The following is a 23,278-nucleotide window of genomic DNA, read 5'->3' as shown; positions in this document are numbered from 1 at the left end:
GCAGGGTCTCCAGGACGAGACGGAGCCACCCCGCGCCGGACCCTGTGTAGAAGGCTCATAATACCCGGGCGGGGGTCCCGGGCTCCCTGCCCTGACCCGGGCTTGGCGCACGCGCGGGTCCCACCCTTAGCTGCCGCTTCGTGGCCACCCATCCCGGGGAGGGCAGGTCGGAGTTCACGCACCACGAGGGCCCCGCCGTGAGCGGAGGGGCTGCGCCCACACATGGGAACAGATGTGGCCGCTCATTAAAAACTCCAGTCAGCGGCCTGTCTCCTCCAATTAGTGATCACTGCCGCGGCGCCCACCCACCAGCACGCTTGGTAAACACGGTGACGGATGGGCCCCTCGTGCTCCGCGGGGTCACCGTCTGCTGGTGTGGAGGTGGAGGGGTCGTCCAGGGGGCTGCGCAGTCTGTCTCCTGCCCCCCAACCCAGGGAGTGAGATGGCTGGGGGTCTCTGCTGCCCCATCTCCTGACTCTGACGGGAAGGTTACTGGCAGAGTCAGGGCTGGAGGGACAGTAGAGGGTGTCTCCTTGGGGACAGACTCTTGTCACCGCCCCACGTACAGTGGTCATTCCTGGACACGCGCCACATCAGTGAGGAGACAGGGCTGTGGCCCAGCGGCAACACCGTGGGTTTGGGGTGGACGGACCTGGGCCCACGCCCTGCTTGCGGCAGTGGGTCAGGGGCGGCCGGGCCTGGCGCCAGGTGGCGGGCGTCGTGCCATCTGGCCAAGGAGGGGCCGGGTTGTGGAGCTTTCGGGGCTCAGGGGAGGCCTGGGCCGAGATATCCTCACCCTAGGCTGAGCAGGGTGTCACGGTGACGGAGCCCCCAGACTGGCGCCCGCGTCCAGGGCGAGAGCCCCCGGCTGCTGTTGGCGCTCAGTGCCTGCTGTGCGGCCCCCTCTCAGCCGTGTGAATGACCCCAACGACAGAACCTTTCGATGTGTTGCAGACACTCCTGTGGGCGGGCGTGCAGGACGTTCCTCCGTGTGGCCGGGGGTTCTGGGGGCCGCCTCCTCCCCCGTCCTGCCTTGCGTGAGCACTTTCTGGTTTCTCGGGAGTCTGCCTTCCCCGCCAGGCCCCAGGTCACTCTCTGTGTCCGGGAGTCTGGGGCAGGCGGGCCCACAGCCCTGCCCCCATCAGTGTGCAAAGGCCCCAGACAGCTCTGGCCAGTTGTGCTCTGGTCGGTGCCCCGGCCACCCCAGGGTTTGTCCGGGGGACAGGTTGGCATGCCCTGCCCAAGGGCAGCAGCAGCTTCTCGGCCACGTCCTCCATGGGCATCGTGGGCCGAGAGGTATCTGTGACGCAGGCCGGCAGCTGGCAGCACAGCTGACGCCTCGGCCCCTCGGGATGCCGGCACGTGCCTGGCGATCAGTGGCCAGGGGCTCCGCGTGGTTCTGTCACAGCCGCTGCAGTGCAGAGCTCACCGCCGGGGGTTGGGGGTGTGTGCGGGGACCACCGTCATCCAGCTCCCGCGTCTGAGTTTGGAGCAGCTGTGACCTGTCGGAGATCCGTGCTGGGAGGGCATGGGTGGCCCTACTGTGCTGTGTCCCCTGGCGGGCACTCTTCTGGACCCCAGTCCGATTCTGGGGCGTCTGTCCTTTCCTGTCGCCCAGATGTGTTTCAGTCCAGACCCCCCCATCATTGGAACCCGTGTCCTCCCTTCTTTCTGTTTCGCCTGCCACGCCGCTCATACCGCAGGTTTGGGTGGAAAAGCGTAAGGAAAGGCCATCTCTAGATCGTGCTCTAAAGCTTGAACCCTCCCCCCCCACCCCGAGTCTGGAGGAAGGCCTGGCTCGTCGTTGGCCGTGGTCGGAGCCGCCCGCCCCTGCCCTGACCCGCTCTTTCTGTCCTCTAGCAAGACGCTGGCTCTCGGGGCAGTGGCAGCGGTCGGGAACGCCTCATCGTGGAGGCCCCGCTGCCCCAGGAGAAGGCAGGGGGCCCGGCCATCCCCTCCCACCTGCTCAGCACCCCCTACCCTTTTGGCATCTCCCCCAGCTCGGTGGTGCAGGACTCCCGCTTTCCTCCGCTGAAGTAAGTGCAGGTCGGGGCCCGGGGAGGGCACGCGTGCTGGGCTCTGGACCCCTGAGGCTCTGGCCGCCAGGCCAGCTGCACCAGCTGAGCCCAAGAGCCGCCAGATGGTGGCTCAGCCCCGGGCCGGCAGCCCCGTCTGCGCCTGCTGGCCGTTTCCATGCTGAGCCGACGGCTGGCTCTGCCGTCTGCCCGACCCTAAACCCCCAGTCTGGGGCTCCTGGGGCCAGGGGTCCCTCCAGGCCGCGGATAGCGGCCCTGCGCCCACTTGGTGAGGACGGCAGGGGGCTGGGGGGGCCCAAGGAGCAGCAGCTGCCCACCTGTTCCCTGGGCCTCCTGCCAGGACCTGTCCTTGCGAGGGAGGCATGGTGGAAGTACCGGGAGGTTGGCCCGTTTCCCGGCCTGGGGCTCACCTCCGCCTTTCGTCCTCTGTCCGTCCCTCCCGCAGCCTCCAGCGGCCCGTGCACCACGTGGTGCCCCCCAGCACGGTGACGGAGGACTACCTGCGGAGCTTCCGGCCCTACCACACCGCTGAGGACCTCCGCGTGTCCTCCCTGCCTCCCCTGGGCCTGGACCCGGCCACCGCCGCGGCCTACTACCACCCCAGCTACCTGGCCCCGCACCCTTTCCCCCACCCGGCCTTCAGGTGAGGCGCCCCAGACCTCCCCACCCACCCTTGGGCAGACACTGCTTGGGGCCAGATTCCCAGGGAGACCCCAGGCGGCCGCCCCTCCCAGCCCTGCAGATGAGCCGTTAGGACTTTCCCCCCAGAGGGAAATTCTGTCCGAGCTGGCCTCGCCCCAGCCCCTCCCTCTCCCGCCATCGGCTCCACTGGTGCACTTACGCGTTAAAGCGCAGAGCGCAAGGTTTGTGTGCGACCAGGAAACCCCGCTGGAGACGGCGCTGGACCACTGCTCTACGTAGAAGCTTCCTGCGTCCTCCGTGACGGGTCGGCAGTTATGCTGTGGACCACCCCACCCCAGACCTGGAAGTCTCCTCACTTGGCCTGGGGTGGCCAGCAGGGCCTCGGAGCCCTGAGCTGTTACCATCTGTTGGCCTCTGGGAGGAAGGGGCTTTGGGTCTGGCTGTGGGTGTGGACCCTTTCTCCAGGGCCTTCGTGGAGGCTCTGTGGCCGTCCTGCCCTGTCCAGCGCCCCTGGATCAATAACCGTACCTGGCCGGGGCACCTGGTGGTAGGGCTGGGTCTTGCCTTTTTTCCTTTACGTTCCGTGTTCACTAGCCCCATCTTCTCGCACAGGATGGACGACTCCTACTGCCTGTCGGCCCTGCGGTCCCCCTTCTACCCCATCCCCACCCCCGGCTCCCTGCCCCCACTGCATCCATCAGCTATGCATCTCCACCTCTCTGGGGTCCGCTACCCGCCCGAGCTCTCGCACTCGTCCCTGGCAGCGCTGCACTCGGAGCGGATGTCCAGCCTCAGTGCCGAGAGGTAAGTCCCGTCCCAGGCCGGGTGTCTTCTGCTCTTCCCTCCCCGGATGGCAGAGCCTGGCTGGGCCGTTCGTGTGTGGCCAGGCGGGCTCCTTGGCCACTCGGGTCCTGGGTCTGTTCGCCTGCACACGGGGCGGTGATGGTGGGTGCTCTGAGCTCCTGGCCAGTGCCTGGCGAGGCTGCATCCTCAGAATCTCCAGCCCCCGGCAGTGAGCTTTCCATGGCGCTTCGGGAGTTGGTGCACAACTTTTGATCTAATGGACTTTGAGTCTCTTAGCGCGTTAAACTAGAGTAGAACCCGCCTCACCTCCCGTCACCGTTCGGATGGGAATGCTGGCTTTTTCACGAAAACCTTGGTCTCGGGTGTCAGCTCCTTGCTTTTGGGGGTTCTCCCTAGCGGCCCGGCCCGGCCCCGAGCGCCCCCGCACATCTCCCTCTGCTCGCCCCGCAGGATGCAGATGGACGAGGAGCTGAGGCGGGAGCGCGAGCGCGAGCGCGAGCGGGAGGCTGACCGCGAGCGCGAGAAGGAGCGCGAGCGTGAGCGTGAGAAGGAGCGCGAGCGTGAGAAGGAGCTGGAGCGTGAGCGGGAGCTGGAGCGTCAGCGGGAGCAGCGGGCCCGCGAGAAGGAGCTGCTGGCCGTCAAGGCGCTGGAGCCGGCCTTCCTGCCCGTGGGCGAGCTGCACGGGCTACGGAGCCACGCCGCTGAGGAGCGGGGCAAGGCCTCGGAGCAGCTGACCCCAACCCGAGCAGGTACCCGAGAGGAGGACCGTGCGTGGGGAGCTGCGTGCTGGGGGGCTCCCCGAGGAAAGGGCCCTGCCGCGTAGCGTCTGCCCGCCGGCCTGGAGCAGATTCACACCATGCCTTTTGCAAGCTACGCGCCTGATGTCCCCGGACAGGGAGCCGGGGGGAGAGGCACACGACACAGAGAAGACAGATGTAGGTAGACAGCTGAAAGACTGTGCACCGTGGTAAAACGTGACATAATTCTTAGGAGGGGATAGTTTTAAGTATTTGTTAGCTTTAGTTTTTTTTCTTTTTTGCCGTACGCGGGCCTCTCACTGTTGTGGCCTCTCCCATTGCGGAGCACAGGCTCCAGACGCGCAGGCTCAGCGGCCATGGCTCACGGGCCCAGCCGCTCCGCGGCATGTGGGATCTTCCCGGACCGGGGCACGAACCCGCGTCCCCTGCATCGGCAGGCGGACTCTCAACCACTGCGCCACCAGGGAAGCCCTAGCCTTAGTTTTTAAACATTTTATTTTATTATACGTACGCGTAATCTAACTTGTAGCAACCGGCTCGGGTGATTCCCAGAGTTCAAGTCTGCTTTGGCGTGTGGGCGTGAGCCTGCCCCACACACCCACACCCAGCGTGTCACCCAGATGAGGCGAGTGCCCGGGAGCATCCATGCCCCTGGCTGTCTTGGCCCAGCCGCGGGGAGGCCCTTGGAGGGTGGTGCATGTCTCCTCCGGGAGGACGGGCAGCGGGGAGGGACTGAGCCTGGCGCTGAGATCCCGCCGTGACAGCCTTTCTCCCCCACAGAGAAGCTGAAGGACGCGGGCCTGCAGGCGCCCAAGCCCGTGCAGCACCCCCTGCACCCGGCGGCCGCCCCGCACCACCCCGTGCCCGGCCTCCTCTCCACCCACGGCCTCTTCTCTCTGCCGGGCAGCAGTGCGGCCACGGCCCTGCTCCTCCAGCGCACCAACGAGGAGGAGAAGTGGCTGGCGCGGCAGCGGCGGCTGCGGCAGGAGAAGGAGGACCGCCAGTCGCAGGTGTCTGAGTTCCGGCAGCAGGTGCTGGAGCAGCACCTGGACCTGGGCCGGCCGCCGGCGCCCGCAGACGCGGAGCACAGGCCTGAGAGTGCCAGGTGGGCCCGGGGATGGGGGCGGCGTCTGCACGAGGGAGCCTGCGTGTTGCCACTTGTCTAACCCCCGCTTTGGCCTGGAGGAGGGAGCGGTGAGGAGGGAAGGCGGTTGCTCAGGGGCGTCCATCCCCGAGTAACCTGTGTCTACAGCCTCGGCCCAGCTGCTTCCCAGCAGCGACGCTCGCGGCGCCTGAAGGAGGGCGACGGAGAATTTTCATTCAATAATTATGTCCTTTCCATCTCCCTCTGCCCAAACTTTTTTTTTAATGAGAAGGGGGACTCCCTTTAATTTTTAATCAAACAAAAAATTAATTTTACTGCTTTTGTAATTTTAAAAAATACCCGTTTTTCCAGCCCCGTTCTAAAAAATTTCCAAGAGGCCTTTGCACCTGTCTCTGGGACCCCTGGCTGCCGACACCTGCCTTGTGAGCTGGGCTCCTTCTTCTTCCAGCTGCCCGTGGGGCCTCCCTGCTCCCCGTCTGCTGATCTGGCTGTCACCTTGTGTCCCCGACCCCACCTTCCCTCCCTCCAGGGCTCACTCTGAAGGGCCGGGCTGAGACCCACACCAGAGGTGGTGGCGAGAGCCTGGCCAGGCCTGGGCACACTGGACCCCACTCGCCTTCTCCGGGCCCATCTCCCTCAGCTTTGCACAAAGGAGCTTGGGTGGGAGGATTTCTGAGCCTCTTGCCAGCCCCTGGTGTCCATGGTGCTGGGTTTCTGGGTCGGAGGCGTTGTAAATGTCCACTTGTTCCCTCCCTCTTTCTCCAGCTTCTCGCTGACTGGTGGGTTTTTTTCTGTGTCCTGGGCATGGCTGGCCCGTCCAGCGGTCTGCATCCTGCCTCTGCATCCACTGAGGGGATTCGCTTGCTAGTTGGGTGTGACCGGGAGTGCACTGTGGCCAGGCCCCTGCCTGGGTCTCCTACCTCCTCCGGCCTCTGCTCCGCTCAGCGTGGCCACAGCGAGGTCTGTGCTGCAGACGGTCCCTCTGCTTCTCTGGGCCCGTCCGAGGCTATACAGGGGCTATCTCGTCTGCTGCTGAGCTGCCCTCTGTTCCTCTGGTCCCCGTCACACCCAGGGGACTGGGCGAGCAGTCAGCACACGTCCAGCATCTCCTGATAAATTCAGGGCGTGCTGACACCCGAGGGTGGCTTTCTCTGCTTGGGGTTGCAAGATCCCAGCGCAGCTGTCAGGGCCTGTGTGCTGCTGCCCCCAGCGGGGGTGGCCTCTGCCTCGGTCCTCACCTGGCCTCGGTGGTCCCCACAGCAGCGCAAACCTGATGGTCTTGCGGGCCCTTGGGCTCCGGGTTAGAAAACCAGGCTGTGCCTGGCTACAGCACGTGCAATATTGCTTCGCTAACAGGTTTCATTCCTCTGCTGTTTACTTGAGGACTTAGCGCTTCTCGATGTGGTTCCCTTTCGTATCCGCCCAGCAGAGGTGCAGTGGCCTTGGTGGCTCTGATTAGCCGGCCCCCTCCTCGGCCAGGCAGGCGGAGCCCTGGGAGACGGCTGCTCACGTGCCTGCCGTGGCCTCTGCCCTTCCCCTTCCGTCCCCTCAGACCTTACCCTCGGTCTCCATGGCAGCGTGGGGCTTCCCTTAAGAAAATAGATAAACTTTGGAGAAACAGCGGCCACGTAGTCCTCTGGAAGGTGAATGTTGTTTTAAATGCACCGAGGAAAGAGGCCCTTAGTTTGGCTTCGGGGCAAAGCTGTGTGTCTGATGGAAGGTCCTCTCCCTCCCTCCCTGTGTGTGAGGGGCACGCGTTCCGGCAGGTGGCCTGGCTCCCTGGACAGGCCCCAGCCCGGGCCTTGAAGACCCTCTGGGCGTAGCTGCCGGCTGTGAGGGTGTCCATGGAAGCAGGTCTAGGCCGGGTGGGCCCCCGAGGCCGGCCTCTTGCTGCTGTCTGGGAGCACGGAGGGAGAGAGGAGGCCGGGCCCCCTCCGCGTGGCTCGCCTGGAGTTGGGATCACCCGGGGGCGGGTCTGTTCTCAGCGTGCTCGGAATTCAGGAAGCGGTGGCACAGGGTGAGCTGCTGTGAGGTCGCTGGTGAGAGACGGGCTCGAGCGGGTCTGGCCGGGCCGGGACTGTCTCTGCCCTAGACCCGCAGAGCCCATGTCGGGCTCCCTGTTCTCTCCAAAGCGGGCCTGCACACGCCTGCCGCGAGCTGTCCACAGAGAAGGCGGCGGAGCGGAAGGCCCGTCCTCCCTCCAGCCCTGGGACGTGGCCCAGAGGAGGCCTCCTGCTCGCCCCTCCAGCTCTGGCCGGCTCGGGGCTCCCGGCAGGCGGCCTGGGGGCCAGGGTGGCTGGCGCGCCTGGGCCCTCGCGGCTGATGGCTGCTTCCGCTCCCTTCGCAGGCCGGGACCAAACCGTCACGAGCCGGGAGGCCGCGACCCCCCGCAGCACTTTGGCGGCCCCCCGCCCCTCATCTCACCCAAGCCCCAGCACCACTCGGTGCCCACGGCCCTCTGGAACCCGGTGTCCCTGATGGACAGCACGCTGGAGACACGGCGCGCCCCCGAGGGCCACCCTCTGCACGGCCACCCTGCCCCGTTTGAGCCCAGCCGCCAGGCGGCCGTCCCGCTGGTGAAGGTGGAGAGGGTCTACTGCCCCGAGAAGGCGGAGGAGGGACCCCGGAAGCGAGAGGCCGCCCCCCTGGACAAGTACCAGCCGCCGGCCCGCGAGGCAGGGGGCCTGGAGCAGCAGGCCTTCCCCCCCGCGCCCGCGCACTTCCTGGCGGAGCTCGAGCCGTCCACCCAGACCGTCCTGGGCCAGCCCCGGGCCCCGCTCGCCCCGCCGGCCCCCTTCGGGGAGACCCCCGGGCCCCTGAAGCCGGGCTCGCCCTACCGGCCCCCGGCGCCCCGGGGCCCCGACCCCACCTATGTCTACGACGAGTTCTTGCAGCAGCGACGGAGGCTGGTCAGCAAGCTGGACCTGGAGGAGCGCCGGCGGCGGGAGGCCCAGGAGAAAGGTCTTGTCCCTGGCGGCCGCGCCCTCCCTCCTCCCTCCTCCCTCCTTTTCCCTCCTCCCTCTGGCTTTCTGCCCCGGGGTCTCAGCAGCTCCAGGGAGCAAGTTCACTGGCTTCTGCCTGACACTTCTGGGAAGACAGACCTGGGCCCCTCGTCTGTCCTGCCACAGTGCGTGTTATCCCGAAAAGCCAAATTGTAGACTGTGAAAACAGTTCCACAGACACGCACATTTAATAGGTGATGAACAGAGGCCAGTAAGACGGTCTGAAATATTAACACTGCAGCATAAAGGGGAGGCGGCTGTCGAGAGGGTGGCCCAGGGCCCGGCAGGGACTCCTCTCCTGGGGCTGCCGTCCCAGTTGCAGGCGGGTGGGCGGCCTGGGGGCGGGGGAGGCGGGAGCTCTGGCTGCCTCTCCTTCCTGCTTCTGCACAGGGTGGGGTGGGACTCAGCCAGCGGCACCCTGGGTTCCCCAAAGAGCTACGGAGAACAGGCGAGCAGGCCCAGGGCAAGCATGGCTGTCCCCTACCTTCAACCCCTGTCAGACCAGGAGGGATCAGGGGTCCAGACCAGTTTCTTCTGCATGGTATTAAATTCCGCTTCTTAGCCGGAAGCGGGGGCCAAGGCCAAGCGAGTCTTGGTTGGTCTACGTTGTTGGTCTAGGCTAAATGTAGAGCCCCAGGAAGCTTTCTCTGCTCCACTCACCTTGTGAGAAGGCGGGGGGAGAGCCCCGGTGCCCTCGGGTGCAGGGGTTCTGTTCTTTGCACAGGAGTTTGCATGTATGCTCTATACCTTTGAGGGGACGGGGACCTGAGTGTGCCTGTCCCCTCTCGAGCAGGAGGGAGTGGATGTGCACAGACAGCCTTGGGCTGCCGTGGACGTGGCCCCGGGCCTGTGTGATGAACGGTCCCCTGCTGGGGGATCGGTGCTGGCCAGGAGACCGCGTGGTCACTTGGGGTCTGGATCCAAGGGAAGCCTGGTGCCTGCTTTCTGCCCCCCACCTGCCAGCCCTGAGAAGCCTTAGGACTAGGGGTTAATGCACATTTCCACCTGGGGTGAAAGGAGTCTGGCTTTGGGGGTGCTCAAAGGGCGGTAGGGCCTGGCCTGCCAGGTGGAGTGCCCTGTGTGTGCTCACTGGCGAGTCGAGGCTCCCTGCCCAGCTGAGTAGATCCGTTCCACCTCCAGGATACTACTATGACCTGGACGACTCCTACGACGAGAGTGATGAGGAGGAGGTTAGGGCTCACCTCCGCTGCGTGGCCGAGCAGCCGCCCCTCAAATTGGACACGTCCTCCGAGGTATCTGGGGCTCGTCGCTGCGGGCAGGCGCGGGGCTGGGCTGCTGGCACTCACCTCGGTGCCTGCCTCTGGGCTTTCCCACGCTCGTTGGGACGCCGTCAGGGCCCTCCTCCTCCCAGGCCCGGCACGGAGTGGCCACAGCACAAGAGCTTCGAGGACCCCAGGAGGGGCCCCTGGGTCAGTGGAAGCACGCCACTGCCAGTGGTTTCAAACTCATTTGTTTTCTTTCCCAATCTAGAAGCTAGAGTTTTTGCAACTTTTTGGCTTGACCACCCAACAGCAGAAGGAGGAATTGCTGACCCAGAAGCGGAGGAAGCGGCGGCGGATGCTGAGAGAAAGAAGCCCGTCGCCCCCGATGGTTCAGAGCAAGCGGCAGACGCCTTCACCGAGACTGGCGCTGTCCACCCGCTACAGCCCCGACGAGATGAACAGCAGCCCCAACTTCGAGGAGAAGAGGAAGTTCCTGACCATCTTCAACCTGACCCACGTCAGCACTGAGAAGAGGAAAGGTGAGGCCTGGGTGGGGCGGGGCCTCGCCAGGAGGGCTGAGGGTCTCTGAGGAAGGAGGCGGGGCCGCGGGCTCCTGGCGGCGTCCTGGGGCTCTTGGGCTTCCTCTCGGCTCCCCTCTGCTCTCACAGACTTGCCTCACTGTCTCCGCTGTCACACTTCTCTCTCCGTCGGAAACTTGCACGGCCCCCTTCAAAGCCTGTTTGCTCTTGTCTCATCCCGGGTGGGATTGAAGACGCGCTGATGTTCTGTGCACAGCCCACCGTGAGCTTGCTGGCTGCTCTTGGCCCTCGTCAGGCCTCCCAGCACGTTCAGCCCGCCCTGCGTGTGGGGTGGACGTGCGCCTTCCCGAGCAAGGTGCTCAGGCTTCTTGGTAGCGGGCGTTTTCTCTTGGCGGCCGCTCTCGTGGCCGCTGGGCAGAGCCGACAGCCACTGAGTGGACAGTTTGCCCTGAGAGATGCTTCCAGATCGCTCTGGCCACCAAGGGCCATGTCGGGGCCGACTCTTGGGCTGGAGCCCGTGGTGCGGTCTGAACACTTTCTGGGGCACCTGCTGCCTTGGTGTGCTGCTCACGCTTGCTCAGTGCCAGGATGGTGGCGCAGGTGAAAACTAGGCCTTCCTGGGGTGCGCACCCCCACGGTCCCCTTGCTGGCACTCGCTCCCCTCTTTCCAGAAGGAAGAGGAAAGCAGAAGTGCTTCTTGGTCATCTAGTTACTTCCACTTATTTCGGTAGCGGGGGTGTAGCATTCAGTTACTGTGTTGAACCAGTGAGCTGGCGTTCTTGCTTTCTCTTGAAGGGGCAGTGACACGATTACCAGGGCAAATCCCTGGGAACGCGCATAGTTTTGTCTGTAAAGAGAATCTTTGTGCCTGGCTTAGTTCCTGGAGGAAGCCGCCGGCGATGTGGCCACTTAAGTTTCAGTCCGCGAGAGGCCCCTGAACTGTGTCGGGAATCTGTGGCATCAGATGTCACCAGGTCGGTGTCCCTTTTCCCTAAACGGCAGCCGTCGTGGGATTCGCACTCGCGTGGCAGGCGGCGGGGAGGAGACTGTGTCAGGAAGCAGCCTGTGCTTCCCAGGGTTCTGTGGGGCTCTTCGGGGTTGCTTCCTGTGTCGGAGCCAACTTTTTTCTCTTTTAAATAAGAATTCCTTCCCAGAAGCTCGCAGGTACCAGTCATTCGCTGCACACACACAGCTGTTCTCGAACACACCTGAAATGTTATGTAGTAAAAGCTGAGAGGAATCTGGGCTCGCTGTAAAGTGCAGTTTCTTCCTCTAAACCTAGCCCGTCCCCGTGGCTTTGTGTTTCTCGTTCTAAAGGACTCGCGCCTGCCGGTCGCGGCCTGGGCTGGACTCCTGCTCTCCTTCCCTCCCAGGAGTGACACGATCCTCTTGTTAATCTCGGGCTGCTTTTCTCATAGACAAAGAGAGGCTTGTTGAGCTGCTCCAGGCCATGAAGCAGAGGGCGCTGTCAGCAGCGGTGGCAGACCCGCTCAGGAACTCTCCGAGGGACAGTCCTGCTGGGTCCCTGAGCGGTAAGGCCAGCCCCATCCGCCACCGCCCGGGACTGTCCCGGGGGCTGCCCAGGGTCAGAGGCCACCACCCCAGGTCGTCTTCCTCCTGGACACAGCGTGTGCTTCTTTCTCTCCGTCTCTCTCTCAAGCTTCCTGCGCGTGGGAAGGATCTCCTCGGCCGCAGCGCGAGCCTTGGCCGTCGGGGCTCTGAGGGCTCAGGGGGAGGGTCCCGGCTGCGGCAGACTGTGCCCGGTGGTCGGCGTGGCTCTGGCCGCCGTCCGTCCGCCCAGCGGTGGCCCGGGTCTCAGCACCTGCTGCTTGGGCTCTGTGCTCCCGTCCATCTACCCTTCGCCCTCCTCCCGGCGTCTCTGTCTTGCTTTTTCTGCCTTGCAGGCCCCTCCAGTACCTGCTTTCACACCTTCTGTCTCTCTCTTTTGTGGCTCTGACTCTCCTGCACTGTCCTGCTGACGGAGCAGGAAATCTTGTTGGTCTGGCCCTGTTCTCAGCTCTTAACTGGATCTTTCCGGTCGGGTCGGGCTACGTAACTTCCTGCCTTTCGGATGACTGGAAGTGACTTGCTTCTTCCTTCAGATTCTTCTTCTGCCTCTCAGATGCCCTCCTGGGGCACCTCTCAAGGATGGCCTTGCTGCTAAACACACCCCGTCTCAGACCACACAGTGCACACTGACCTTTAATTAAATGGCTCCGGAGTCCGGGTCCTTTGTCCTAGGTCTTCATTCAGTGTAAGCTCTAGACATCAGGGTTGGCCCGTTCACATTTGCAGGTCTTAACGTGTTCCTCACTTTCTGTCTCTAAAAGAACCAGCCACGCAGCAAGCCTCTCTGGATACGGAGAAGCCTGTGGGTATCACTGCTTCCTTGTCTGACACCCAGAAGGCCACGGAGCCTGGGAGACTGGAACAGCTCCGGCCCCAGGAGCGAGTCCCAGAGCCAGCCCCCGCCAGCGGCGAGAAAGCCAGGCCGAGCGAGACCCCTGGGGGCAGGAAGAGCCTGAGCATGCTCCACTACATCCGGGGCCCCGCGCCCAAGGACATCCCCGTGCCGCTGTCCCACGGCATCAACGGGAAGAGCAAGCCGTGGGAGCCCTTCGTGGCGGAAGAGTTCGCGCATCAGTTCCACGAGTCCGTCCTGCAGTCCACCCAGAAAGCCCTGCAGAAGCACAGAGGTAACGGGGCCGCCTGGCTTTGTTGAGGAGCGCCGCTCGGGGTGTGTGAGGCACCTGGCGGTAGAGGCGGGCTTTGCCTTTGCGGGTCCGGGGTGGGGCCTGAGAGCGCACCGCTTGGAGCGGGTGCCCGGGTGCTGCTGCTTCGTGGACCACACGTCAGGGAAGCTTAGCAAGAGAGGCCGTCTGAATTTAATAAGGCCCTTCGAGGAGGCTTTTCAGCAAAAACAGGATCCATGCCTTCTACAGCTGAATGATTTCCCAGCTTCCCCTACAGACTCACCTGGAAAGCTCCCTGTTCTTTGATAACTAGGCCCAGCGAGCACTTTGTGTGACACACTGGTTGCTCCAGCCCCATGTGTGAGCCCCCAGATTCATGCCCCTTGGACATTTTGGTGGGAATCACTGCAGGTCAGAGAACAGGGGTCAGTACATTTCATTCCCGTTGATTAGAAAAGAATCCTCAGTGATTAAATCACTACTGAGTGTAAAATAAATTTCTGTACACTCCAGTAGCCAGAAGAAAGTATAAAAGAAATTTTACTCCTGCAACCTAGAAGAGCTGACTATTAGACATACAGCTCTGACGTCAGTATCCTTCAGGTAAATTAATGCTGTCAGCAGAGATGAAATGATACTCAAAGCAAAAGGGCAGTGGTTTTCGCAGTGACCTTTGAAAACAACTCTCCAAGGCAGGAGGAGCGCTTTATGGGAAGTTTGTTGTGAATTTACTTGAACCGTATTTTTCCAGAAGGAAACGTTTTGACTGTGTGACTAGATCAAACCCCTCTGTGCTCCCCCCTAAGACACACCCACAGAGGCTTTTCGGTGGCCTGAGGACACATTTTTCCTGCCTCATTTCAACCATTCCCTGATGTTACACCTGTTTTGTCTGGACTTTAAAGTCACCCAGCCCTGACAGTTTGGGCCGTACCGGTCCACTGACTGCCCGAGTCTGCTGTCCACGCGGGGAGGACCTTTGCGCCTGTTAGACCACCAGCAGCAGGGCCACAAGGCAGAGCGGACCTTGTCTACACAGGCCCCCGCCAGTTAGCAGCCTCCTGGTAGCCGGCAGGGCACGGAGTGTGTTCAGGGACTGGAGCGTCTGCGTTTCCTGACGAGCGGGGGCAGATACTTACTGAGGGCCCACTGTAGACCAAGCTCAAACCCACAGTTTCACAGAACACGACTTCGGAAGCTCAGGGCCTAACACAGCTGAGCTCGTACCCGTGGTGCGATTAATTGAACCTAGGCCTGCTGCTGTCTTATTTATTTATTTATGGCTGCGTTGGGTCTTCGTTGCTGTGCGCGGGCTTTCTCTAGTTGCAGCGAGTGGGGGCTACTCTTCGTTGCGGTGCGCGGGCTTCTCATTGCAGTGGCTTCTCTTGTTGCAGAGCACGGGCTCTAGGCGTGCGGGCTCAGTAGTTGTGGCTTGTGGGCTGTAGGGCGCAGGCTCAGTAGTTGTGGCGCACGGGCTTAGTTGCTCTGCCTGCTGCCGTCTTTACGGCTCTTTTCAGCCCTCCTGATGGTGCCGTCTTCGGTCTCCGAAGGGCACAGGCCTCACCATGCTTCGTCTTGTCCGCGGCGAGACCTCAGTCACGCTGACTCCGTCGCCTGCCCCCAGCACAGGTCCCCATGGGCCCTGTGATGAGCCGTCTTCTCTTCCCCAGGAAGCGCAGCTGTGCTGTGTGCAGAGCAGAACCACAGCATCGACACCTCTGTCCACTACAACATCCCCGAGCTGCGGTCCTCCAGCCGGCTGCCTCTGCCCCAGCGTGACGGGCAGCAGGAGCCTCCCGCCGGGAGGAAGGGCCCCCTGGCACAGGAGGTGGACCCGGACTCAGAGGAGGAGGAGGACGACGACGGAGAGGACGACGACGAGGACCCCCCGAAGCGCAAGTGGCACGGGATCGAGGCCATCTTTGAAGCTTACCAGGAACACGTAGAAGGTACGCAGGGGAGCGGGAGGCAGGGCCAGGCGAGGGGCCCGGGAAAGGCAGGGAAGGAAAGCTTAACAGGCCAGTCAGCACCAGATTTTGTCACCGGGCTGGGGACTAAGTCATGGCACTAGCTCTCAGGGTTCTCAGGGTCCCTGGGCCACAACTAGGCAGAAACACTGGAAGGTACGTCTCCGTCAGCCATTTCACCTATTCCCAGAACCGTTCCTCAGGCTTCTGTGGGTGCCCAGGCTGGCTTACAGGGGCAGTTCCTCACGGACAAACGTGAGGCCATCCTCACTGGAGGAATTTAGGCACCAGGCGCCTGTCCCCACTCAGCATGACAGCGCAAACCTGGGCCTGCTCGCCCTCTGCTGTCTTCCATGCACTTCTAAACATTGTATCCGTCCTGACGCTTGTGGGTACGTACAAGGGTCCTGGAAAGTGCAAAGCTGCTTCATTTAGCCGAGCCCCACGTGGCCAGGCTGCTCAAGTGTGCAGCATCTGGGCGACGTGGTGGTGTCCCCCACATGCTCTGTGGTCCTCCTGGACTAGAGCTTTGTACAGGAGGCGAACCCTTGTTGGCCACCAGCATGTCAAAACCCAGGCCAGTGCCAACCCCAAATTCTGTTTATCACCATATCATACAGGAGTCTTAATTTTTATCATGAATAATCATGATCCTTTCAAATATTTTAAAACACGCCAAGTACAATCAAAAGGAATGCCAGTGTCAACTCCTACATTTTATTTACTTTTTATTGACGTGTATAGTTGATTTACAGTGTTGTGTTATTTTCAGGTGCGTAGCAGGGATTCGGTTACACATTCAGTTCTTTTCCATTATGGGTTTATCACAGAACATTGAATATAGTTCCCTGTGCTATACAGTAGGACCTTGTTGTTTACCCTATTTTATGTAGTATCAACTCCTACATTTTGCTTCCTTTTCTCCTTCAAATGAAACCCTCGTTTTGAATTTATTAAGTACATATATATCCAGAAGGATATGTGTTAATAGCATTCCTTTTTATTTTAACACAGTGACATGTATCCGTCTTTTCTGGGTTTATTTTTTGGTGCCTTGTTGGAATTCCTTGGTAACAAATGCATTTCCTTCTAAGTCTTCAAGTTCTGCTTTTCTTATGTGTAGAATTCATTTCTGTGGATGGAGTAAGGTAGAAGTGTAACTCCTTCTTTCCCACCCAGACAACCAATTATCCTGGAGGTTTATGGGGTACCCTCTTCCCCATGGGGTGTGCTCCTGGCAGGCAGTGTACCCCCCACGTGCCCAGGCCTGTCTCTGGGTGCTCTCCTGGCCTGTCCCTGTGTCACTGCCGTAGCGTTGCAGCTCCCCATTGTCTGGAGTAACTCACCCTGACTTCTGACAGCTCAGCTGTTCTTGGCCCTTGGCTTTCCCTGGTGAATTTTAGGATCGCCTTTTTTGTTCCACCCAAAAATGTTAGATTTTCAGGTACACTGAATTGATAGAGTTGGGGAAAATGGCCATCTTTGATGGTGATGTTATCCCACCTATGAATATGGCGTTACATCATTTTTGCTCCATGAGCGGCTGACTTTCCTTTTATTAGATCTAATTGTAGGTATCAGTTGTCACTGGGGATGTTTTAGTGTTTGTCGTCCCTTATTCGTTCGATGATCATGGATGATCAGGCCTGCCAATAAAAAGTTTCATTCTTTCCTTTTGAATTTTGTATACATTTCCTTTTTCTTGTCATGCTGTATCGCCTAGGATCATTTGTAGACTGTTGAACAGGGACACCCGTGGGGCTCTTTTCTGTGAAACTTTACAAGCGCTCCAGTAAGTTGCTGCTGAGTTTTCTGGTGTGCGGTTGTTGAAAGTCAACTAATGTATTTTCTAGATTTACTGAGGTGACAACCTTGTTTTTCACCTCTTGATGTTTTCTGATGTTGCTTGTTTACTCCTTGCTGAATTTGATTTGGTAGTACTTCTAAGATTTTTAATTTATATTCTTAATTGGTATTAGATTGATTTTATTGTACTTTACCCTGCTATCATGATTGTTCTAGCTTCTATAAAATCAGTCAGGTAGCCTTCCCTGGCTTCTACTCTCTGAAACACTTCATGTAAAGGAGGGATTTCTTTTTTTTTTTATTGGAGTAGAGTTGATTTACAATGTTAGTTTCATGCCCAGGAGTGGGATTGCTGGATCTTATGGTAATTCTTTTTTTAGTTTTCTGAGGATCCTCCGTACTCTTGTCCATCGTGGCTGCACCAGCTTATACAGGAGGGTTCCCTTTTCTCCACGCCCTCTCCAGCATTTATTGTTTGTAGATTTTTTGATGATGGCCGTTCTGACCAGCGTGAGGTGGTACCTCACTGTAGTTTTGATTTGCATTTCTCTAATAATTAGTGATGTTGAACATCTTCTCGTGTGCTTTTTGGCCATCTCTATGTCTTCTCTGGAGAAATGTCTGTTTAGATCTTCTGCCCTTTTTTTTTTGATTGGGTCTTTTTTTTTGATATTGAGCTGCAGGAGCTGTTTGTATATTTTGGAGACCAATCCCTCGTGGGTCTGATTATTGCAAATATATTCTCCCGTTCTGTGTGTTGTCTTGTCATTTTGTTTATGGTTTCCACTGCTGTGTAAAACCTTTAAGTTTTAAATTCAGTCCCATTTGTTTTTTATTTTCATGACCCTAGGAGGTGGATCAAAAAAGATCTTGCTGTAGTTTATGTCAGAGAGTTCTGTTTTCCTCTAAGAGTGTTATGGTATCTGGTCTTACATTTAGGTCTTTAATCCATTTTGCGTTTATTTTTTGTGTCAGGGAGTGTTCTAAATTTCATTCTTTCACATGTAGCTGTCCACTTCTTATCGAAGAGACTGTTATAGCAGGGATTTGTTCTTGATGGTTTGAAGTCACTCTCCTGTTAAAACCAGGCTCAGTATCTTTTGGAAAGGCAGAGATTTTAAAACTATAAATTTTTAACAGCTTGAAAGTTTTCATATCTAACCCTTATCTTTTTATCTTTCTTTTTGAAAAATGCATTTTAAGGCTATACATTTATCCTTAATTACTTCCTAACCTGTATCCCTTAAAATTGCCTTTCAATGCTAGATCCTTGGTTCTCATTCCACTGGGTTGGATTTACTTTAGTGATACTTAATGTACTTACCAGCATGATGGAAGGGCTGGGAGCAGTGTGGTCCAAAGGAGAGGACTTTGCTGGCGGCTCTAGAGAGAGGGGAACACTCGCCAGGCCTGTGGCCCCTGCGTACAGGAAATGTGTCAGCATCACTTGTCTTTTCAGAGCAAAATCTAGAGCGGCAGGTGTTACAGACACAGTGCAGGCGGCTGGAGGCCCAGCACTACAGCCTCAGTCTCACGGCCGAGCAGCTCTCCCACAGCATGGCGGTGAGTCCCAGGGCACCACACGTGGGGGAAAGGAATGAAAATCGGCTCCTGGGGGGTTTTCTTAAACACATAATGCTTATTTTTGTTCAGCCTTTCGAGTCTGGGTTCAAGAGCACCCACACAGACAAGTTTTGAAGGGAAATTGTGCCCTTGAGAGATGAAAACAGTCTCAGCCTAAGGAGGGAAGCGTCATTCATTTGCAGACTATTGATCCTGGAAGGGTGACGATGCTGTGTATATATATCGCCTGTGTCAAGTCTCCCCCCTCCTGTGATTTGCTCAGGAAGATGGAGGGAGGAAAGCTCTTGAAGCGAGTCGGACTCCCCCCGCAGCCAGGCTCAGCCCTGCGGCTGTGCTTCCTCCCGTGCACGGGATGGGGGCTTGTCTCAGATCGGGTCTCTTGGCCAGTCCTGAAGCAGCAGGACATAAGTTTTATAGCGGCAGGACTAATTTTTCATATCTCAGCGTTGTGAGACAGCAGGAGACCCTGTTCCTATGAGCGAGCGCAGGTACTGTAAGAATCCGAAACCTCGGGGACAGTCAGAGCTGGTTCTGAGTGCTGAAGGTTGGCCTCCAGCACATTCGTGCATTCCACACACACGTTTCCTTACCGCGTGAAATGAGTGCTTTACGTGAATTTCTCTCTCTCTCTCTCTCTCTCTCTCCAGGAGTTGAGGAGCCAGAAACAGAAGATCGTTTCAGAAAGGGAGCGACTCCAGGCAGAACTGGATCACTTACGGAAGTGCCTTGCGTTGCCTGCAATGCATTGGCCTAGAGGTTACTTTAAGGGATATCCTAGGTGACGGTTTCCCTTGCACTAGGCCGAACCTATAGTATAGAAATATTATCTATTTTATTACCTTGAATATTTAATATTTTTCACTGGGAGGTCTGAAGCTTAAAGAAATGAGAATGTGCCACATGCATGAAGCAAAGGATTCCAGGCTCCAGAAGAAAGAACGAACTCGCCTTGACTTCAATGCAATTGAATCGCCTTTGTAATTCAGCGAGCAACCCCTGTAGAACACCCAGTTTTTTCTTTTTAAAGGCAGTTTTATTCTTTCCCCACGTCATGATTTTTTAATCTGAAGATGAAAGGCTCCATTACCAACACTAAAATCCAATCGTTTCTAGCCCCTGGGTGTGTAGGACTGGACCGGACCGTCGGTGTTCTGTCTTGGTTGCCATGTGACTAGGCCTCGAGAACCCAGGTGGTTCTGGCTGCAGGGGGTGGTGGCCGGTCTCAGTCCTCCCCGGGACTGAGACCTACCTTCAGTGGAAGGGAGGTGGGGTGCATTTTTAAGTAAAGGGCTTATTTCAGTTACTTTTTCTGCAAAATTTTCTTCAAAGCAACAGGTCCTAGGAGCACACAAAGCAGCCGTGCTGAAGCCTTACCCAAAGGCTTTTCCCCAGAAAAGCTCTTACCTTACCTAAAGATAAAAAGCGAATCAACAAACTGAAGGTACCTTTCTATTACTTCACGGGGGAAAATGTACAGAGCTCTGTGTACACATTTATTCACACCCACCAGATTGTTACTGCGGTAGGGGTGTTTTCATACAAACGTAAATTTTTGAGAGGAAAGTCAAAGGTGCTTCAGCCTTGTACTGTGTATATATATTAAAAAACAAAGTTTTGTATGTTTTTATTACTTTAATTATTGTTATAAAAAAGCCTGCCATTTTTAATATGTGGTTTGGAGGGATTTTTGTTGTTTGTTTTCTTGTTTGGGGGTTTTGTTTGTTTTTGTTTTGTTTTTCTGGGCAAAAAAAAAAATCCTTGCTTTTTAGTGTTTGTACTGCTGCTGGTCAGGACGTTAAGATATTGAAGTGTTTTTAAAAAAATTAAAGAAGAAGAAAAGTAAAGAGCTTACCACTGGCGCCTATGCGATCACTTCATTTTTGAGTTGCACCAGAGTGATGATGTAGAAAGCCATGGTTACGCCTCACTTCCTCTTGCGCCCCGCCCCTGCTCCGGACAGCAGCCAGTTCACCACAGCCCATGCTACGAAGCGAGGAGGGGCGGGCTCCAGTGGGAGCCAGGTGGACGCTGTGTGTGCACCTTCACGCACGCAGGCGCACATGGGCTTCGTTAAGAGCCTTTGAGGAAGGGAGCGGCTGCTGGGACAGGATGCTGAGGTGTCTTACGGCAGTCTGCGCAGGTGCAAAGTAGAAACTGTATAGGGTTTATTTATTTAGATGCAAAGCTTTGTACCAGCCTGAAAGTAGGGTGAACAATGTCTGCGCAGAACTTCTCTTCTTGGACTGACTTACTGTGCCAACCACAGGAGCGGCTAGGAACGGGGATGAGGCAGGTTCAGGCGTGAAATCTAGATCAGGAAGGCATCTCTTGCCCAAGTGGGCCTGAACCAGAGGCCGAAGCAGCCAGTGGTGGTTGGTCTGCCCGGGGGGAGGGGGGAGGGGGAGGGGACCCGAGCATCGCGCCCCGTGCCGGGGAAGGGCTGGCTGACCTTCAGGAAGTGGCCACGCCCTCGGCCCCAGACCTCAGCTGCGCGGAACAGCTTGCTGGCAGATGGCGTTGTGTCACTTTATCTGTTCCCACACAGTTTGCTCTGTATATCTGCCAAGAATCTTCCAGTTATTAGCAAACTCAGACGAAAAGTGCCGCCAGTGTTAGCAGCAGTCAGCAAGTGCTTTTCTCTCTACAGAAACGACTTGACGAGAACTAAGGGCTCTTCCGGGGCCTCCTCCCCTGCAAAGACACAGAGCGCCATGTGCCACAGGTGGCGACAGGTGTTTAGAGGGAGCCCCACTGCCAACGATCAGGGCAAAACGTCACTGAATTTCTCTACCTAAAATCTGCTTGCTGGCTCTGAAGGCCTAAGGGTTACTACATCTTAACGCTTCCCCCCAGTCCTCCTAACTCCGTAGTAGAAAATGTCTGGATGCCTTTGCTCCTCGGCTCTGGTAGGGGTCCTGGCCAAAAAGCAAAGGGATGAGTAGATCTGACAACGTGCACAGCCCCATCCTGTTACCACCTGAGGGGAGCGCCTGTGTCTGCGGCTGTTTTGCTTTTGGGGAGGAGGACGCGGCACACAGGTTAAAGGGACGCCTGCCCAGGGGTGCAGCTGTGTCACTGAGCTAGAACTGCCTGCCTCCCCCCTGCCCCGCCTCTGAGCTGCTCCATCACTCTGCTTCCCCATACTCCCACTGACCTGTGAGGGTCTCTGGATATTCTAAGGCTCAAGAAGTAATAGGACAATCAGAATATAAATACAAACCCGTAAGGCAACATGAATAAACTAAGAAAAAGGAAACAAAGTGTCTTTCGAAAACAAAAGATTGGGTACTATGTCTCTGCACCACTGAGACATAGTACCCAATCTTGGGGGTTTTTTTGTTCCATTTAGTAATTAGGTTTATAATCTGAAAACACTTATTCTGAAAGAGCATGGTAGCATCAGAGCCTCTTTTCAGTTTGGGCTTAAAAACTGACAGAGAAATATGGAATCCCTGAAGCTTTCTGTTCAGCTGTTTCACACTGAGTTTGAAAGACAAAGTTCAGAAGTGCACCACATTTGCTCTAGAACTGATCATGCAACTTCTGTGTCAGTACTTTTGTGAACAGTCCTGCACGACCTGTGTCTTCCCACGGCACCTGGGAGAGACGGCTGCCGTCTACCCTCTAAAGGGGGTTTCGCTAAACCTGTGCAGGATGGGATCCCTTCCAAAAGTGAGTCGTGTGGTTCTGCATTTAATCAGATCATTAGCAACAACCCAGAGCTTTCCACCTAGAAACAAGCCAAACTGATGTGAACTATCGTAATCTTAATCCATTATCTCAGATAAGTGACCAAGATAGGCTCTTCAACAGTGTAGTCTATATTCTAAAGGAAACAAAACACTTAATTGGCATTAACATGCTCATAGATTATACACCCTCAGGGAAACTCAAAGAATATTAAAAGGAGCCGACACCTTCAGCAAAGTAGCGACGCATTAAAGTATTCCAACAGGAAGTTTTAAGTTTGTACGTGGGATGGTGTTTCGTCAAGTAGCTCACAATGCTGTCACATCTCCAACATTAGATTGCATACCCCCCTTCCCTCTGGGCCACGGCTTAAAGTGTAGCAAGTTCCAGGGACCTGCCACCAGATGGAGATGGTCAGCACCGCGATGCCGTTCATCGTACAGCGTGGATTGGCCACTTCGCAGCAGCCCTGTCCTCTTCCAAGTAACCACACTATCAGCTTTACTACTTGCAGTAGCCTGTCCCCAACCTTCTGATCCAGCGCTTAACCTTAACTCCTTAACTCTACCTTGACCCGAGGAAGACCATGCTAATCAATCAGTCGTGTTACTCTGTATGTACCTATGCTTAACTGCTAGAACAGTCAACCAGTACATGGAAGGAGGAGGAACAGTGCCTCGGTCACTCTGGGGGGCAGTTTAGATGCTGTGAAATTAAACCTGTTCTAAGTGTACTTGTTTGAATTAACTGTATTGTAATATTATTTGTTGAATGTAGTAATTAGGTATTTATGAATATATTGCTGTAATTTCTGACAACATCCAAAAAATAAAATCTTCCTAAATCATCTAAAGAGAAAAATCTTTTCTATGTTGTAATAAGGCCAAAAAATAAAAATAAGAGCTCAACAATTACACAGCTTTAAGGTAAAGTGTGAAGACACATTCGACTGTGCCTCGGCCAGGTGTTAAGAGAAGGGGATTCAGGGTGAAATCCGAGATACACAGGACTGCTAAACTGCCACAGTAACATGTGGTTTCATTCTAGAACATTCCCCAGATTAACTCTGAAGGATTCTGCATAAGAGAGAGATGAAAAGACAAGTCCTGTCATCTCTTAAGTGATGGAGACCAGGTCTTCTGGGTCCTCATCCCTCCACGTGCGGCCCTTTGGTGCTTAAACCATAGCTGCTTGAGCAACCTGAAGTAAGTTTGTATTTTAAACACTGAAGGGTAAAAACACCAGCAGATATTCTTTAGGCCCAGTTGCTCACGCACACGTACCCTTCATAACCCTCGAGATGGCATGTGACTGCTTTTGACTGACGGCGCTAGCATTGGAAACCAGCTGGTTACCGAACCTACTCATTACATGACGAGACGATCTCCCCCCCGCCGCCCCCTGCGGTAATGTACTTTTCTGTAAGGGA

General features: G+C 56.8%; 1 protein-coding gene across 6 annotated transcripts in view; it reads left to right on the top strand.

Moving 5' to 3' along the window:
* The window catches only part of GSE1 (Gse1 coiled-coil protein), a 417,101-nt gene extending 394,402 nt beyond the window's left edge, over nt 1-22,699 (top strand). For 4 of the 6 annotated variants that reach the window (XM_027119073.1, XM_027119075.1, XM_027119079.1 and 1 more), the window contains 13 exons: nt 1,861-2,036; nt 2,482-2,679; nt 3,291-3,482; nt 3,933-4,231; nt 5,021-5,345; nt 7,693-8,306; nt 9,488-9,600; nt 9,839-10,109; nt 11,528-11,641; nt 12,440-12,805; nt 14,473-14,751; nt 18,035-18,138; nt 18,807-22,699. In XM_027119073.1, coding sequence (XP_026974874.1) covers nt 1,861-2,036; nt 2,482-2,679; nt 3,291-3,482; nt 3,933-4,231; nt 5,021-5,345; nt 7,693-8,306; nt 9,488-9,600; nt 9,839-10,109; nt 11,528-11,641; nt 12,440-12,805; nt 14,473-14,751; nt 18,035-18,138; nt 18,807-18,941 — 3,186 coding nt within the window. In that variant the 3' untranslated portion in view covers nt 18,942-22,699. The remainder of the gene's footprint in view (nt 1-1,860; nt 2,037-2,481; nt 2,680-3,290; nt 3,483-3,932; nt 4,232-5,020; nt 5,346-7,692; nt 8,307-9,487; nt 9,601-9,838; nt 10,110-11,527; nt 11,642-12,439; nt 12,806-14,472; nt 14,752-18,034; nt 18,139-18,806) is intronic. The other 2 variants (XM_027119078.1, XM_027119074.1) reach the window with 2 other exon arrangements.
* Nucleotides 22,700-23,278: the final 579 nt, after the last annotated feature.

Source organism: Aethalodelphis obliquidens, unplaced genomic scaffold, assembly GCF_003676395.1.
Source record: "Aethalodelphis obliquidens isolate GAN/ISIS:26980383/991018 unplaced genomic scaffold, ASM367639v1 scaffold20, whole genome shotgun sequence".
Lineage (NCBI taxonomy): Eukaryota > Metazoa > Chordata > Mammalia > Artiodactyla > Delphinidae > Aethalodelphis > Aethalodelphis obliquidens.
This window is presented reverse-complemented; position numbering and strand designations above follow the sequence as displayed.